We start from the raw sequence: 17,193 nt of genomic DNA, 5'->3' as shown, positions 1-17,193 counted from the left end.
AGATGTTATTACAGAGATCCTGCTGCAATTTAAGAGAGATGGCTGTGTATCAAATCGCACTAACCTGGGCATTAGTATGTCTTTCTATTGACATGCTCTTAACAGAATGGAAGCAGCACAATGAACATAGCATGTACATACAGGCCAGACAGTAAGAAGGACATTCATAACTTGATTAAGCACACCATTTACTGGGAGCAGTGAAGTGCATCCTGCTAGGTCATCTAAATGTTAAATTTCTCCACTGTTAAAGCATAGTAACTTATCCTGTAAAAATATTCTTTAATAAATAAATAGGAACAGTAATTGTTTTAACAGAGCAGCACATGGTGCACCTGTTTCCAGTGCAGAATGAAGCTATCTATCAGCAGAAATACTATGATAATATTATACAAGCCTTTTAAAAGCATTTATTAGAAACCTCTTGACTCAATTATACAAATTGTTGGAAATGTAAGAGGACTCATATTACCTAGCTTTAACAAAATGTCCATCTTATAAGTCATCATTGAATGCTAACACATCTTTTATCATGTTCGGTTGAAAATTCAAAAAGGAAAAGTAAAAAAATTCAGTACAGAGTGTAACAGCTCTCTGCGTTTCCCTAAAATGGTGAACACAGTGCTTTTTTTCGCTGCCCTTCTACGTAGATTGCCCCAGTTGGTTAGTGAACCAAACACTACAAAATAACCTTAAGTGAAGTGCCCGTTATTCTGCCCAGCTAACTAGCTCAATGACTTGAATTGGGAGAATGAATTGAGACAATGCACTTCATTTCACCCCTGTTCATTGGAGGCTCTGGGCTTAAAGGAATATTGACAATGCGAGTTTGGTGTTAACCATGCTCTCTGGTAGCTTGTTTCTGTCCATAAATTGTGACAAGCTTCCTCAGTACTGGGATAATTATATGTATTAACTAGTGTTGCAAGCCAGTCAATAAAAAGACAGCTAAATGGTGTTTATCAGTAATATGACATGCTTTTTGGAGAATGGTGAAATATTTAAAATGGGAGAGTAGGCATAAAATTATAAGGAGAAATGTATGCTTTCGAGCAAAATCTAATTTGTTAAGTCAACAATAAAATTCCACAATTAAAAGCATTACTCACGAATTAGTTGAAAATTGAGCCTCATTTATTAACTAACAATAAATAACCAGAACGACTGTCTCAATATGTCTGTTAACACATTTCTTCCGACTCCTCAAAGTTTCTCCAGTATGTAACTGAGTCATAGAGGCTGGGAGGTCGCAGATACAATCCTCAGTCTGCACTGGTGTAGTTGATCTCAGCTGGAGTGGTGAGAGGTGTGTTACCATTGCTCTCAGTGTCTCTGGTTTAGGGAGAGGATGATCAGCAAGGACTCAAACTCCTGATCACTCTGCAGCAATCGTTGCTGGAAATCCACAAGTGTGGAGATTGGTTAAGTGCATTCGTGGGCTGACCTGTGTTCCCATAGTCTGCTGATGCTTGGCTAGATTTTCTATTCTGGTGTGATTCCTGATGGATCAGTGACTGGGGCCTTTCCACCTGCTCATTCCTGACCCTGGCAAATACCTCAGCGTCAGGTTCTCGTGAACTAGTGATGGGCTCCCTCAGGTATTTGTGAAAAGAGGGAACAGAAGGACAACAGGTAGCAATAAAGAAACATGCCTCATGAAATAGTGGAGGATGATAAACTATGGCCATCCCAGTTGGGCACTGGAAAAGCAATAAAAATTATTAAATAGCTATGGCAGTGAAAAAAGATTGGAAATAGCAGGGGTTGAGAAATTTGACATGCAGACCAAGGAGCCATTTCTCATCTGATTCGAAACTACCTGGAAAATAAAAACAAGAAATGCTGGAAATACTCAGCAGGTCTGGCAGCATCTATGGAGAGAGAAACAAAGTTAACGTTTCAGGCCTGTGACCTTTCATCAGAACTCAGAACACTGCCTGCTTTTGTACTCATTACTTCTAGTTATGAAGTCCAAGATCCCCTATGCTTTGCTAACCACTCTCTCAACAGATCCTGCCACCTTCAAAGACCTATGCACATGAACTACCACAATTTGGAACTGTGCTATTTAGTCTACATTGCCTCTCCCTATCCCTCTGCCAAAATGCACCACCTCACATCTCTCTATATTGAATTCCTTCTGCAACGTCTACCTATTTATCTGTTAGCCTATCTATGTCCTGTTGCAGTCAATTGGTATCATCCTCACAGTCTGCCCTCCAAGTTTGGTATTATCAGCAAATTCTGAAATTTAAGCAGTGGTCCTTGCACTGAACATTAGGGAACATCATTGTCTACCATCCTCCAGTCTGAAAAAGAACCATTTACCATGAATTGTCCTTAAGTCAGTTTTTCATCCAAGTTGACACTGACCTTTCTATTCCATGAGCCTCAATTTTGCTAACCAGCCTTTTATGTGATGCTTTGTCAAACGCTTTCTTAAAATCAATATGCACAACATCCTCTGCATTCCCTTCATCAATAATTTCTGTTACTTCATCAAAAAATTCTATAAGATTAGTCAAGCATGGTCTGCCTTTTGCAAATCCATGCTGGCTCTCATTAATTAATTCAAATCTCTAGAAGTGCATGTTGTTTTTATTCCTCTGATGATTGTTTCTAAAACCTTACCCACCACTGATGTTAAACTGACTGGCCTGTAGTTACTAGGAATGTCCTTACAACTTTTCTTGACTGAGGATATCACATTTGCCACTCTCCAATCCTCTGGCACCTCCCCTGTATCTAGGGAAGATTGGAAGATTATGGCAATCCCTTCCGTTATCTCCACTCCCACTTCCTTTAGCAATCTGGGATGCAAGCCATCCAGACCAGGCGACTTATCCACTTTAAGCATAGCCAGCTTTTCCAGTACAGTCTTCCAATCAATTTTCACCCCATCCATTACCTCTACCAACTCCACTTCTACCGATATTTTTTCAGCATTCTCTTCCTTACAAAGTATTGATTAAGTATTCCAGCCTTGTCCTGCACCTCTAAGCATATATCATCCTCTTTGTCCTGAAAAGGCCCCACCTCACCTCTTACGACCTTCTTAGTATTTACATCCCGGTAGAAGATTTTTGGGTTCCCTTTTATGTTAGCTGCCATTCTATTCTCAAATTCTCTCTTTGCCAGTCTTATTTTCCTCTTTACTTCCCTTCTTAACTTATTATATTTGGCCTGGTTCTCACTTGAAGACTTCACCTGACATGCATCATGCACCCTCTTTTTTTATTTCATCATAATCTTGTCTCTCTCGTCATCCAAGGAGCCCTGCCTTTGGTTCCCTTACCTTTCACCCTTGTTGAAATGTACCTAGCCTATACCTGAAACATCATCTTAAAGATCACCCTTGTTCTGTTACAGTTTAACCTGTTATTCTTTGGTTCCATTTTACCCTGGTTAGATCCCCTCTCATCCCATTGATGTTAGCCCCCTTCCAATTTAGAAGTTCGACTTCAGATTGTTCCTTGATCTTCTCCATTGCCAATTTAAAACTTATGATACGATGATCACTTTTACCCAAGTGTTCCCCCACAGATACTTGGTCCACTTGGCCCACCTCATTCCCCAGCACCAGATACAGCAATGCCTCCTTCCTAGTTGGAGCAAGAACATACTGGTCAAGGAAGTTCTCCTGAACATATTTCAGAAATTCCTCCCCCTTCTTACCCTTTACTCTAGCATTATCCCAATTGATATTTGGGTATTTAAAGTATTGCAATGTCACCACTCTATAGTTCCTACACAACTCTGTCATTTCCCTGTAGATTTGCTCCTCTATCTCTCTCTCAGTATTTGGAGGCCTATAGAATACCCCCAGTTGCGTGACCGTACCCTTCTTGCTTCTCAACTCTAACTAAATAGTTTCTGTCTTTGTCCCCTCAAGGACATCCTCCCATTCCACTACAGTGGCGCAGTGGTTAGCACCGCAGCCTCACAGCTCCAGCGACCCGGGTTCAATTCTGGGTACTGCCTGTGTGGAGTTTGCAAGTTCTCCCTGTGTCTGCGTGGGTTTCCTCCGGGTGCTCCGGTTTCCTCCCTCATGCCAAAGACTTGCAGGTTGATAGGTAAATTGGCCATTAGCAATTGCCCCTAGTATAGGTAGGTGGTAGGGAAATATAGGGACAGGTGGGGATGTGGTAGGAATATGAAATTAGTGTAGGCTTAGTATAAATGAGTGGTTGATGGTCGGCACAGACTCGGGCCGAAGGGCTTGTTTCAGTGCTGTATCTCTAAACTAAATAATGTCTCCCCTAATCAGTGCAGCCACCCCACCTCCCTTTTCTCCTTCCCTAACTTTTCTGAACATTTTGTACCCTTGAATATTAAGCACCCAAGTCCTCATCATTCTTAAGCCATGTTTCCGTTATTGTCACTACATCATATTCTCTCACAGCTATTTTGCTTGGAGCTTACCAACCTTATTCACCAACTTTGTGTGTTTACATACATACATTCTAAATCTGTCTTTGTATTCCTCGTAGTCCTGCTTAGTCTGCTGCTATCTACTATGGTACTACTTTCTACTCCAATACTATCCAACACTCTCTTTCCTTCATGCACCTTATTCCTCTTTTCCACTTCTATATGCTGGTGCCCATCCCTCATGCCAATTTAGTTTAAACCCTCCCCAACCGCACTAGTAGTGAGCCTCCCTGCGGGCACGTTGGTCTCAGTCCTGTTGAGGTGCAACCCATCCCTTTTGAATAGGTGCCTCCTTCCCCAGAACTGGTCCCAATCTGAAGCCCTCCCTCTTGCATCATGCCTCAAGCCACACATTGATCCTATTTTCCTATTTCCACTCTTGCTAGTATGTGGTGCTGGGAGTAATCCAGAGATTAATACCTTCGAGGTCCTACTTTTTAACTTCATCCCTAGCTCCTGAAAACCTGACCATAGGACCTCAATACCTGCTCTCTCTATGTTATTGGTACCAACATCTGGCTCATTCCCATCCTCCTGCAGAATATTCTGCAGCCTCTCCATGATGTCCTTTTCCCTGGCATCGGGGAAGCATCACATCATGCAGGACTCACAATGACTGTTACAGAAATGCCTGTCTGTCCCTCTAACTATGGAATCTTCTGCAACAAATGCATTTCTACTCTCTGCTGTTCCCTCCTGTTCAGTTCTTTTCCCATTGGTGCTATGGTTTGGACTGCACTCTTTCAAGGTATTTTCACTCCGAGCAGTCTCCAAAGCTGAGTCCCAGTTTGAGAGTGGCACACACCGTGAAGACTCCTGTACCTCCTGCCTCTTCATACTCTTCCAGATGGCCACCCATCTACTATCCTGAACTCCCACTGCCTGTGGGATGACCACCACATGGAACGTACAATCCAGGAAACTCATTCTCCCTGATGCTCCGCAGTGACTCTAGCTGCCCCTCAAATTTGGAAATCCTGAGCTCAAGCAGCTGGAGAAGCTTCCTACACACATGGTCCCACAAGACACATTGTCCTGAAGTACCCACATGGTGCAGAAATTGCAAGCAACAGGTCTCAGCTGCCCATCCATGATCTAAGAAAAAAATCTCTATTCCTTCTTTTATAATCTATTTGGTATCTTGTATAAATTAGTAATTTCAATTAATACCTCTCGACCTGCTCTGTGCTAATATCCTTATTCATTCACTTACTGTTATACTTACCTAAGTGAAATCTTATTCATTCAGTTGAGCTGTAAATTTAATGCAGTACTTTATAATTTTCCAACCTAGTTTAAACCACTGCTTCAGTTTAGAGAGAAAAAAACCCCTTAAAACTCACCAACCAATCACCTACCTGCTGTCCTCTGATGTCAGTCCTTGGGTTTTTTTGGATAACACCATGGTGGTCCACTCCTGACCTGCTCTGGTTTATCAGCTGCTGCTGCCCCCAAACAGGTCTGCTCTTCGCCCACTCATTTATCAGCCGCTGCTGCTTCTGCCTCCAATCCTATGTATAAGGTATAATATTACTGTTCTAATCAATAATCTTTGTTGCTTTAAATCACTCATTTCATCCAATTGTATGTAAAACAGTGAGTGAGTGATCAGGCTGTGTCCACTATATCTCAGTTGGTAGCACTTGCATGTCTAACTCAGAAGGTTGTGGGTTCAAATCTCACTGCAGGACCTGAGCACAAAAATCTAGGCTGATGCTCCAGGGCTTTACTGAGGAAGTGCTGCAGCGCCAAAAGTGCCATCTTTCAGATGAGACATTATACTAATATCCTGTCTGCTCTCTCAGGTGGATGTAAAAGATCCCATAGCACTATTTTGAAGAGCAGGGGAGTTACCCCTGATGTCCAGGCCAATATTTATCCCTCAATCAACATCTGTAAAAGACAGATTACCTGGTTATCTGATTGTTTTTGGAGCTTGCTGTGCTCAAATTGGCTGCCACTGTTCCTACGTTACGACAGTGACTATAATTCAAAAGTACTTAATTGTCTTTAATGCACTTTGGGGGAATATCCTGAGGCTGTGAAAGGCGTTATATAAATGCAAGTCTTTCTTTCTTTATTTGTCCTTTAAAATACAACGCACATTTATCTTGCCATTTTTCTTTTTCTCTTTATATTCTGAAAGTTTTAAAATTGAATATTGTTGCACAAAGTCACCTTTCTTGGAATATTCAGGACTATCTTAATACTTTGTGAAAAATTGGACACTGTGTCTTGATGTAAGCTGCAAATATCTGTAGAAATGACACCATGGAATGAAAAGTTGAGTCTGCAGCATTGTCTTTCTTTTGCATTATTAGCCAAATATACAGCATTTAATTTCTGAAAACAAAATATGGTTCAAGGCCCCTTCTGGGGCAGAGATTGCATCTTAATAAAAGAAACATATGTTAACAGAATGGCTGAACTACTAGATGGTTGTGTCATGCTGTGTACTATTGACCACAGTTGTCAACCTGGAGAAACTGACTGTTCCAGGGTAAAAGAAAGTACCTTCTTTTCTGTGCATAGAATCAATAAGGCCTTTGGAAAGCTGGTTTGCTACTTCTTCTTCCTTTATTTTCTTTACAATAGGTTTCATTCCTTTATCCCATACTCTATTGATGTCTAAGCAACTCAACTTCAAAGAACTTTCAGCAAGCACAGAGATATTTCATGGCACAGCGTAACTATTTGATAGCGACTGTTCACCTGCTGTTTACTGTAGAATTCTGCTGCTGTGCATACAGTAAAGATGTTTATCAGATCATTGTAATCACATTTGAACTGTGAGAATGACATTTTTCTCTATTTTTTTTCTCTCCCTTTCTAGGGAAGTAACGTAGTGGAAGACCAGGATTTATTGGAGATTGGCATCCTTAACTCTTCACATAGACAACGAATCCTACAGGCAGTTCGTGGCCTTCCTCGGGTAAGTTGTGGTATGCTGTCTATAAAGAAAGCACCTCCTGTAATTATATTAAATCATGTGGAGAATTAATTCACTTTGGAAGTATCTGATAAACTTGAGTATGGTGCTCTCGTGTTCATTAGACAGCTTCTGTGAAATCTCCCATCTCTGCGATCTTGTCCATGTCGAACATATATGAGCAAAACATTTTGTTTACATTAAAATTCAAACAACTGAATTTTTTCTGGACTTCACTTGGTGGGAAACTACTTTGTCCAGTATACCAACTCAATAACAAGCACATTGAGAAATTAGCCAAGTTCAGAGCTAAGTTATCCAGTGACCTTTTTGGTGGAAGTGGAATTACAAGTTACCAACCACTTGCAAGGATTAAAGCAAGTCCTGCTGGCATTACTAGTTTATTCTGCCTTTTTATTTTGGTTTTTTTCAAGAAGCATTGATAATGTTTTGCTCTAATGTGCTGTTTTAAAAATGCATGTACTATATATGAATATCAGAACTGTGTATGAGTGGAACCAATCCATTTACCAATGATTCAGTTCAATTTGAGATACCAATCTATCCAAATGCACTTGGGCTGTATAATAAGGAAACTCTAGTCATTTAATATCCTCGGTCAAGAGGTATATATTTCTAATTTATTGATGGGTGGTTCTTACTCATGTTAAGTCAGTTCCTGACAGCAGTGGTTGTAGGCACTCGTAAGAGTTTGTTCTTTATATCATCAGTAATCTAGGAATGCTAATGATGTGTATCCAGTGATGAGATTGTTTGTATTAAGGTGATGAGCTGATATAAAGTAGGCTGAAACCAAAATAATTACAATTGCAGTAATGACCAGATTAGATCAAATAAGCTGACTTAAAAAAAACTTGAGACAAGTTTTAACTTGTTGACTAATGGTGACATTTATTAGATTGTGACAAGCAAATGAGCTATCAAAAGGAAATTTAGGGTTGGCTCCCAATTTGGTGCCGCAATAATGTCGATTCTGTTTCATTAGTGTGATATTTCCACGTCTCTTACCATTATCCTTATGACAGTGAAAGTGCCAACCTTTTTATACTATCATAGAATTATAGAATGGTTACAACACAGAAGGAGGCCATTTGGCCCATCATGTCCATGCTGGCCCTCTGCAAGAGCAACTCAGCTAGTCCCACTCCCCTGACCTTTCTCCATAATATTAGTTTGTTTAAATTATATTGTCAACTCTTACTAGTTATTGGATTGAACCTACTTAAATATTGGACTTGTCATATATGTGATGCAAAAGGTCAATTTTTACATTTTTAGTATTTGATTGGATAAAAAAATGAATCTTTAAACTTGGAGACATTTGAATAAGTAGCAGTGTTTAATTATTTGAAATATTCTTTTAAGTGTTTATTTTGAAATGTCAGATTGATAATGCAGTATTAAACTTCTTCTCTTCTTTGGCCTCCTTGTCTCGAGAGACAATGGATAAGCGCCTGGAGGTGGTCAGTGGTTTGTGAAGCAGCGCCTGGAGTGGCTATAAAGGACAATTCTAGAGTGACAGACTCTTCCACAGGTGCTGCAGATAAAATTGGTTGTCGGGGCTGTTACACAGTTGGCTCTCACCTTGCGCTTCTGTCTTTTTTCCTGCCAACTGCTAAGTCTCTTCGACTCGCACTTTAGCCCCGCCTTTATGGCTGCCCACCAGCTCTGGCGATCACTGGCAACTGACTCCCACAACTTGTGATCAGTGTCACAGGACTTCATGTCGAGTCTGCAGACGTCTTTAAAGTGGAGACATGGACGGCCAGTGAGTCTGATTCCAGCGACAAACTCGCTATACAATGTGTCCTTGGGGATCCTGCCATCTTCCATGCGGCTCACATGGCCAAGCCATCTCAAGCGCCGCTGGCCCAGTAGGGTGTATATGCTGGGGATGTTGGCCGCCTCGAGGACTTCTGTGTTGGAGATATGGTCCTGCCACCTGATGCCAAGGATTCTCCGGAGGCAGCGAAGATGAAATGAATTGAGACATCGTTCTTGGCTGACATACATTGTCCAGGCCTCGCTGCCGTAGAGCAAGGTACTGAGGACACAGAGTTGATACACTCGGACTTTTGTGTTCCGTGTCAGTGCGCCATTTTCCCACACTCTCTTGGCCAGTCTGGACATAGCAGTGAAAGCCTTTCCCATGCGCTTGTTGATTTCTGCATCGCGAGACAGGTTACTGGTGATAGTTGAGCCTAGGTAGGTGAAGTCTTGAACCACTTCCAGAGCATGGTCGGCAATATTGATGGATGGAGCATTTCTGACGTCCTGCCCCATGATGTTCGTTTTCTTGAGGCTGATGGTTAGGCCCAATTCATTACAGGCTGCCGCAATCCTGTCGATGAGTCTCTGCAGACACTCTTCAGTGTGAGATGTTAATGCAGCATCGTCAGCAAACAGGAGTTCCCTGATGAGGACTTTCCGTACTTTGGTCTTCGCTCTAAGACGGGCAAAGTTGAACAACCTGCCATCTGATCTTGGGTGGAGGAAAATTCCTTCTTCTGAAGACTTGAACGCATGTGAGAGCAGCAGGGAGAAGATCCCAAACAGTGTAGGTGCGAGAACACAGCCCTGTTTCACGCCACTCAGGATAGGAAAAGGGTCTGATGAGGCGCCGCTATGCTGAATTGTGCCTTTCATATTGTCATGGAATGAGGCGATGATACTGAGTAGCTTTGGTGGACATCCGATCTTTTCTAGTAGTCTGAAGAGACCACGTCTGCTGACGAGGTCAAAGGCTTTGGTGAGATCAATGAAAGCAACGTAGAGGGGCATCTGTTGTTCACGGCATTTCTCCTGTAGCTGGCGAAGGGAGAACAGCACGTCAATGGTGGATCTCTCTGCTTGAAAGCCACACTGTGCCTCAGGGTAGACACGCTCAGCCAGCTTCTGGAGCCTGTTTAAAATGACTCGAGCGAAGATTTTCCCCACTATGCTGAGCAGGGAGATTCCACGGTAGTTGTTGCAGTCACCGGGGTCACCCTTGTTCTTATAGAGGGTGATGATATTGGCATCGCGCATGTCCTCACCCTTGTTCTTATAGAGGGTGATGATATTGGCATCGCGCATGTCCTGTGGTACTGCTCCCTCATCCCAGCACAGGCAAAGCAGTTCGTAGAGTGCTGAAAGTATAGCAGGCTTGGCACTCTTGATTATTTCAGTGGTAATGCCGTCCTTCCCAGGGGCTTTTCCACTGGCTAGAGAATCAATGGCATCACTGAGTTCGGATTTTGTTGGCAGTACATCCAGCTCATCCATGACTGGCAGAGATTGGGCTGCATTGAGGGTGGTCTCAGTGACAACATTTTCCCTGGAGTACAGTTCTAGGTAGTGCTTCACCCAGCGGCCCATTTGCTTGCATTGGTCAGTGATTGTGTCCCCTGATTTAGATTTGAGGGGGGCGATCTTCTTGATGGTTGGCCCAAAAGCTCTCTTAATGCCATCGTACATTCCTCTGATGTTTCCGGTGTCAGAGGCCAGCTGACTATGACTGCATAGGTGTTGCCAGTAGTCATTTGCACAGCGCCAGGCTGTTCCTTGTGCAGGGCTTCTGGCTGCTTTAAGTGCTGTGGATGTTAACTCGCTGGGGGCTTTCTTGTAGTTCAGCAGTGCAATGCGCTTAGCGGCTATGACAGGTTCCAGCTCTTCAAAGTGAGATTGAAAGCAGTCTGCATTCTGCGTCACACGTTTGCCATAGGTGGTCATTGCTGAGTCATAGATGGCGTCTCTGATGTGGACCCACTTGGTCTCTGCATCCCCTGTGGGAGTGTTTTGAAGGGCTTTTTCAAGTGAATTTAGAAACTTATGTAACAGCTGTGGATAAGAAATTCTGCTAGTGTTGATGCACGGGCGTCCCTTCTGCTTGGAGTGATGCAACTTCTTTGGTTTGAGTCTAACCTTGCTGCACACCAGGGAGTGGTCGGTGTCGCAGTCTGCACTGTGGAAGCTGCGTGTGATTTGAACACTGTTTATAGAGGCTCGCCTTGTGACAATGAGGTCCAGCTGGTGCCAACAACGTGACCTTGGGTGCCTCCAAGAAACCTGGTGACAGGGTTTAGTATGAAAGAACGAGTTGATGATGCAGAGGTTATGATAGGTACACAACTCAAGCAGTCTCTGTCCATTCATCCTTCCAATGCCATAGCGCCCAAGACAGGAGGGCCATGAGTCATGGTCAGCCCCAACCCTGGCATTAAAGTCCCCCAGCAGGAATAGGTGTTCGGTATTGGGGATGCTACTAATGATATTGTGGGGTTCCTCGTAGAACTGATCTTTAACTTCAGGTGGGGAGCAGAGTGTTGGAGCATAGATGCTGAGTTGGTGTACTGGACCAGAGGCGGTGAGCAGTCGGATGGACAGTATGCGTTCCGAGCCATTTTAGGGTGGCTCTATCATGCTGAGCAAAGAGTTTCTGATGGCGGAGCCCACTCCATGCTGTCTTGGTTCTTCAGGATCCCTACCCTGCCAGTAGAAGGTGTCGTCTTGCTCTTTTAGAGATCCGCTTGCAGGGAGGCGTGTCTCCTGAAGTGCTGCAATGTCCACATTGAGTCTACTGAGCTCATTGAGTATTACTCATTGAGTATTAAACTAGTCCTGAATATGTGTGTGTGTATATATATATATATATATATATATAATATAATTAGTATAGTATTAGTATTTTTGTCATTATCATGGTTTCTAAGGTAAAATGGTCTAAACTTTATTGGCCCAGGTGGACCATTATTTTCCACAATCTTCTGCCAATTTAAAGGTTAATATTTTCCGTGAAATAAACACAACACAGGCAATTAATTTACTTGTTACAGTAATATTTGTACAAAGGACTAGTAATTAGCAGATGATTCTTCCAGCTGTAACATTTAGATTAGATGTATTGCCTGATAAAATAGTGCTGTCATTTAATTTTGAATATAACCTGAATTTATCTGCTGATATTTTTGATATACATTTATGTGGAGGGACATCCAAAAGCACATTTAAGTGAGTTGCAAGTCTAAACTAACAAATTCTTTCTTTCTTTCTAGTTAGCCTATTGTGTGATTAAAAGTTGCAAGAAAACAAACAATTTTAAAATGGTTTCCATCTATTTATTTATTTTTTTTAATTTTTTTTATTTATTTAGAGATACAGCACTGAAACAGGCCCTTCGGCCCACCGAGTCTGTGCCGACCAACAACCACCCATTTATACTAACCCTACACTAACCCCATATTCTCTACCACATCCCCACTATTCTCCTACCACCTACCTACACTAGGGGCAATTTACAATGGCCAATTTACCTATCAACCTGCAAGTCTTTTGGAGATGGGAGGAAACCGGAGCACCCGGAGGAAACCCACGCAGACACAGGGAGAACTTGCAAACTCCACACAAGCAGTACCCAGAATCAAACCCGGGTCGCTGGAACTATGAGGCTGCGGTGCTAACCACTGCGCCACTGTGCCGCCCCAGAAATTCCAGAAATTCACTGAACTGTTTCTTTAAGAGATACTCAGGTTGTCTTTTTAACCAACAGTGCTTCAGTTTATCAAAGTGGGTGCTGGTTCTTTTTTGCTACCAAATGCATTAGCAAAACCCAATGGATTCTTGTTATATGCAAGCAATTGGGCTAGACAGAAGAGCTTACTTAATTGAACTTAGCACGTTAACATATTCTTCTGTACTGATAACATTCTATTTACCATCTTCTTTTGACACATTACGGGGCCCCCCTACATCTGAGGCTGGAAACTGGAACTAATTTTATGGCGTGCATTATATATAAGATAGTTAGGAGTAGGCCATACGTCCCTCAAGCCTGCTCTGCCATTCAATTAGATTATGACTGCGCTTCTACATCAATTCAATTTCCCGCCCTATCCCCATATCCTTTGATTCCCTTGGTCCGCAAAAACCTATCAATCTCAATCTTGAGTATATTCATCGACAGAGCATTCGCACCCCTCTGGCGTAGAGAATTCCAAAGATTCACAACACTCTGAGTGAAGAAATTTCTCCTCATCCCAGTCCAAAATGGCTGACCCCTAGCTCCAGTCTCTCCAACCAGGAGAGACAGCCTCTCAGTATCTACCCTGTCAAGCCCTCTAAGAAGTTTATATGCTGCAATGAGATCACCTCTCATTCTTCAAAACTCCAGAGAATATAGGCCCTCTCATCCCAGGAATCAATCCAGTGAACTATTAATTTGTAATATGATTTATTAAAGTTTGTGTGCATTGTGTGATAGCAAACATTTCCACAAAAGTAATACTGGCTGAATTGTGCCCAGCTGTTTCATCAGAATGCATATGGAAAGTGTCCTAAACCCAACTGCACTGGAGTCTACAACACCATCAAATTTTCAAATCTATCAACTGCACTCCCTCCAAAATATTTGTTCATGATGATTAATCCTGTTTAATAGGAATTATAATATGTTCTCAAACACTATAATAACTGCATGATTAGCTGCCATATCTAGATATAGCAAATGTTTTTTTAGTGGAAAAACGTAAGCTGTAATAACTGATTGTATTAGGATGTAGATATTCTGCAGGTGTCCACCTGGCAGGTATAATCTTAACATGCTCCTTTTTCTAATGTTTTGGGATGTATCTGATAGGACCCTGCCCTGAGTACCAGTTGTTATATCATGAGGTCCCATGAAAAACAACTAGCTCTCCTTTCATAGTTTTATGCATTTTTTACATATATATTTTTCTCCTTTGTTTCAGGTTAAAGTTATTGGATATGATACAAACAGTCCAACGTCTGTGGCAGACTGGTTAGATTCTTTAGAGCTGAATGATTACATCAAGACCTTTCTGGCAAATGGTTATACATCAATGGATCTTGTGAAAAAGCTGTGGGAAATTGAACTCATTAATGTAAGTTCATGATTCGTGTGATGCCGTGAAAATAAACTATTAATGCTGAAGAGATTTAAATTCTGAAGGGTTGTGCTATAACATAACCTTGAGGCTTACTGAGGAAGTAGAAATGAGATACAAAAGTAAGCCTGTATAAATCACTTATCTTGAATGAACCTTATCTTTACACAGTGTCAATCTTGGTTGCTATTACGCTTGAATTAGATGAACTCATCAATTTGTCTTGGCCTTCATCCCATGGCTAAAATTGCCATGTTATTGAGGACAGTTTACTTTCTGGACTTGCAGAAGGTTCCGTTGAGAAGTTATAAAATAATCAGATTTTGTCATGGATAATTTAAGTTCAGACATTGGGAAATAGCATTGTTAGCACTTGTGGGAGACATATAGATTTTTTGTATTTTCATCTCTTTTAAGTCATTAGTACTTTTCTTGTTTTCTTTTTCATTTTCAGGGATGCAAAGAAACTAAATTTTTTTGACAGTTATATGGTACCTTTTAAAGAATTAATTGCTATTGTGAGGCTTTTCAGTTGTCAGATATATTGGAAACTGTATGACAATATTGCTTCCACGAAACTCACTTCTAATTGGAATTTTTCAGTCCATCTTAGTTTATTATTATTTTATATCATCAAAGTGCGTTAAAAAATTAGTTCTGTATTTAGCGTTAAAAGTTAAACTATCTTATTGACAGAATGTTTATGCCTTTTTTTTAAACGATAAGGAGGTACCGGGTTGTCCGTCTGTCATTAAACGAAAGTGCCCCTTTTAAATTGGTATAACAAATCAAAAACTTGAATGGTAAAACAGAGAAAAGTGGTAATTTAAATAATATTATTGCTCATGTCCTCCACACACTTCAATCCCTGCGATGTCCACCAGTCGCATGAGGCCACAGATGTACTGGTGGACACCGAGTGCTTCTTCTTAGCCATCCAGGCGCAGACAAGGCCATGGAAGGATCACAGGCAGGCAGCCAGAGCAACTGCACCCATGGGCTGCATCCAACATGGAGCTGTGGACGGCCACCTTGGCAAGACCCAGGAGCAAACCCATGTGGAAATCTTCAGAATTGCCCGCACCCCCCTCACCCCTCTCAACACCAGCCAACACCAGGTGGGCAAAGATCAGGAGCGAGAGAGATAAGTGCAGCCAGATGTTTGAGGAGCAGCCCTTTCTGGTCATTGTATGGGAGCTGCAACCTCTCGCACTCGGTGTAAATGTGAAACACTGACTCACTCAGGCCACTAAAGTTACTGGCAGCCTGGGTGTCTATGATGTGGCTTACAAACTCGTTTGATGGAACTAGTCCATGCAACACTCTCCAATGCACATCCCCAATGGTGCAGAGAAGGACCACTGTGTAGTGAGCTCTCCATAAGGGTCCGGGTGTCAGTTCGGACAGGGTCACTCCACATGCTTGAGCCTCCTCACCACATCCAGTAAAGTCAGGGCTGGGTCCACTTTCAGCGTCTGGATGGCTTTGGCCATGGGCCAGGTGTAACACTAGGACATCCGGGCTGCCTACAGCTCTGTCATCATCCAGCCCGATTGTCTGCCATTCAGTACATCCCTGACTCTGGTCACTTAGGCAGTCAGAACCCCCTCCTGTCTGCCAGCCACATGTTGCCAAAGCCGACCATGTAGAGGCATGGTTTCCTAAGCAGCAGCTCCTTTAGAATGGCTACTGTTCCAAACAAGGGAGACCTCCAGTCAGAGGCAACCATATTCCAGACCCAGGTTAGCTCCTGGTAAAAGACAGGCAGTTCCTACAAGGATACATGGATGCCAAGCAAATTAACAAACAGGAGCTGCGTGTCAGTTCAGTCCATGCATTTGGCAGAAGAAAAATATCCTCAGCACACACCATCCAGGAGGATCCTTGATGTACGGGTATCTCTGCAGGATCTGAAGGTAAAATGCGCATCAGCGCCTGACTGCTCTCCCAAAGCAGGAGACTCAGCCAGAAGAAGTCAATGAGCTTCCTCTGAATCTTAGTGACAAACTGAGTGGCAGGGATCAAAGTAACCAACAGTACTCGAGCAGAGTGGTCACCAGTTGGTTTATGACTAGCATTCAACCCATGTAGGACAGCACTCAAGTCCTACCCAGGTGCCTAGGCAAGCGCTGACTTTCACCAGCCAGGCTTCTTCAGCTAGATTCCTAGGTACAGGAGGTAAGCAGTACTCCAAGCAAAGGGAGTCCACCTGCCACTGATCAACAGGAATCCAGCACATTTATCCCAGGTGATTCTTATGGAAGATCGGGAAGAGTAAGCTCGCTGGCACTTGCCCATCCTTCACATGCCATTGGGATCCGTGACCATGAGAAGTACGTCATCACATAAGCCAAGAGGACGACCTCCGCATCTATTTGCACAAAGCCAGTCCCGACAACCCCTTCTGCAAGAGGCACAGGAACGCTCCATACAGATAGTGTATGATTGTCTGGAAACGGGGCATCCCTGATCCACTCCTCCAGCAAAACTAAGGGGTGGGGGTGGCAGGTGCATCAAAGATCCATTCACCTTAATCAGACACGATGTAGCAGTGTACAGAAGTTGGATCTGGCCAACAAGATGTGTCCCAGACTGAAATGCCCACAGAATCCCAAGTAAGTATTCATGATCCACCCTGTCAAATGCCTATCCTGATCCAGGGAAATTATGGCGCTTGATAGATCAGCCCTCTGGGAATGGTGGATCAGGAGAAGGACCAGATGGATGTTTTTGTGGTTGGTTTGGCCCGGGACCGTGTAGGATTAGTCAGGGTGAATCCTGTCAGCCAGAATGATACCAAGGTGAGCACAGAATGTTTATGCAGAGGGAGTTGGAGTACATGTATAATGTTCTAAAATGAGCATTCTGTATGAATGTGCCAGATGTTTTGCGATGACATGGTAACCAAACAGTGGTAATATTAAATCCAAA

General features: G+C 42.6%; 1 protein-coding gene across 17 annotated transcripts in view; it reads left to right on the top strand.

Moving 5' to 3' along the window:
- Positions 1–17,193, top strand: part of anks1b (ankyrin repeat and sterile alpha motif domain containing 1B) — an 831,451-nt gene that overhangs the window by 743,253 nt on the left and 71,005 nt on the right. For all 17 annotated transcript variants that reach the window (XM_068059073.1, XM_068059064.1, XM_068059059.1 and 14 more), the window contains 2 exons: positions 7,265–7,363; positions 14,107–14,259. In XM_068059073.1, coding sequence (XP_067915174.1) covers positions 7,265–7,363; positions 14,107–14,259 — 252 coding nt within the window. The remainder of the gene's footprint in view (positions 1–7,264; positions 7,364–14,106; positions 14,260–17,193) is intronic.

The sequence above is a fragment of the Heterodontus francisci genome, chromosome 27 (genome assembly GCF_036365525.1).
Source record: "Heterodontus francisci isolate sHetFra1 chromosome 27, sHetFra1.hap1, whole genome shotgun sequence".
Lineage (NCBI taxonomy): Eukaryota > Metazoa > Chordata > Chondrichthyes > Heterodontiformes > Heterodontidae > Heterodontus > Heterodontus francisci.
Note: the sequence above shows the minus strand (reverse complement) of the source record. Positions and strands in the feature narration are given on the sequence as shown.